This window comes from Mandrillus leucophaeus, unplaced genomic scaffold (assembly GCF_000951045.1).
Source record: "Mandrillus leucophaeus isolate KB7577 unplaced genomic scaffold, Mleu.le_1.0 Scaffold194, whole genome shotgun sequence".
NCBI lineage: Eukaryota > Metazoa > Chordata > Mammalia > Primates > Cercopithecidae > Mandrillus > Mandrillus leucophaeus.
Genome location: NW_012101965.1, coordinates 1,123,558 through 1,125,027, shown reverse-complemented (window position 1 = coordinate 1,125,027; position 1,470 = coordinate 1,123,558). Strand labels below are relative to the sequence as shown.

Sequence of the window (1,470 nt, the reverse complement as noted above, 5' to 3'; positions counted from 1 at the left end):
TCAAGAAGTCATTGTCTGTCTCCTCTGAAGGGGTTGCTGCTAACTGCGCCTCGGCTCTTGCCCAGATGGCAGCTGCCTCCTGTGTCCAAGAAGAAAAAGAAGAGAGGGAGGCCCAAGAACCCAGTGATGCCATCACACAAGGTAACGACTGGAGGGCCAGAACCCCACCTGATGCCTTGGGTGCAGTATGCACACACCTGCACAGGCTAACACACGCCAGCCAATACTCGTACCTGTTCTGTGTGCGCTGCCCAGTATGTATACATCACTGATCTCAAGATCCCATTGAGCCACAGGTGACCTACAGAAGATCCCTCTGGAGAATGAGAGACATACTGACCCCTGGTGGCAAGGAAAGTGCAGCAGGCCCAGAAGTCCCACCGGCCCACCTGGCCTAACTGTTCATATCTGTCATCTAGTCACAGGCTTTGGCACTTCACACAAGTGCACACTTGAAGAGCCTTCGGGTTATAGTGGGGAAGGCAGATTGGCCAGTTTTCTAAAGGGGAGAAAACAGATGGAGAAAATTAATGAGGGAGGCTCAGGAAGAAGAGGCTCTCATCAGAGAAAAATCTGAGCTTTGTGAACTCAGGAAATGGCTGATTTTTAACCTGTTGAAATCAGTGAGTCAATGAAGCTGATGGTTATCTGGATCAAAGGGAAGAGAATGACCATCCTGATAGCAACAGAAGATACAAGGCAGGCAGCAAACAAAAGGAAAAATGCAAGCGTCGTCCAAATTATGTAACTACTATCAGATATGTACAGTAGCAAGTCACTGAGTCAGCTGTACATTTTTAGCCGAGAAACACAGTTTAGGTCTGTGTTTCTCAGATTTGAATCAAATTTAGAGACCCATTTGAAAACAAAATCGCTCTCACAGATCCCCAGGGTTAACTTAAAATGGAGTCTCACAATTTTACTTAAGTATTTTACAACCATGAGCTACATAAAAATCCTTACATTCACAGTTCTTTAAAAAACCACAAAATCAAGACCACAATATTCTGATTAAATACAAATAAAAAATAAGATTAAGGCTGGGCACAGTGGCTTACGCCTATAATCCCAGTACTTTGAGAGGTCAAAGAAAGTGGATCACTTGAGCCCATGAGTTCAAGACCAGCCTGGGCAACATAGCAAAACCCTGTCTCTACTAAAAACACAAAACTAAGCCAGGCATGGTGGCATGTGCCTATAGTCCCAGCTACTTGAGGGGCTGAGGTGGGAGGATCACCTGAGCCTGGGGAGGTCCAGGCTGCAGTGAGCCATAATCATTCTATTGTACTCTAGCCTGGGTGACAGAGTAAGATCCTATCTCAAAAAAAATAGATAAAATGGCCAGGTGCAGTGGCTCACACTTGTAATCCCAGCACTTTGGGAGGCTAAGGTGGGCGGATCATTTGAAGTCAGGAGTTTGAGACCAGCCTAGCCAACGTGGTGAAAGAAACCCCGTCTCTACTAAAAAAT

The 1,470-nt window shown here is 45.9% G+C and overlaps 1 protein-coding gene across 1 annotated transcript in view; it reads left to right on the top strand.

Moving 5' to 3' along the window:
* Positions 1–1,470, top strand: part of ARFGEF3 (ARFGEF family member 3) — a 136,154-nt gene that overhangs the window by 84,026 nt on the left and 50,658 nt on the right. The window contains 1 exon segment of the mRNA XM_011978416.1: positions 6–141. Within this exon segment, the coding sequence (XP_011833806.1) occupies positions 6–141 (136 nt within the window).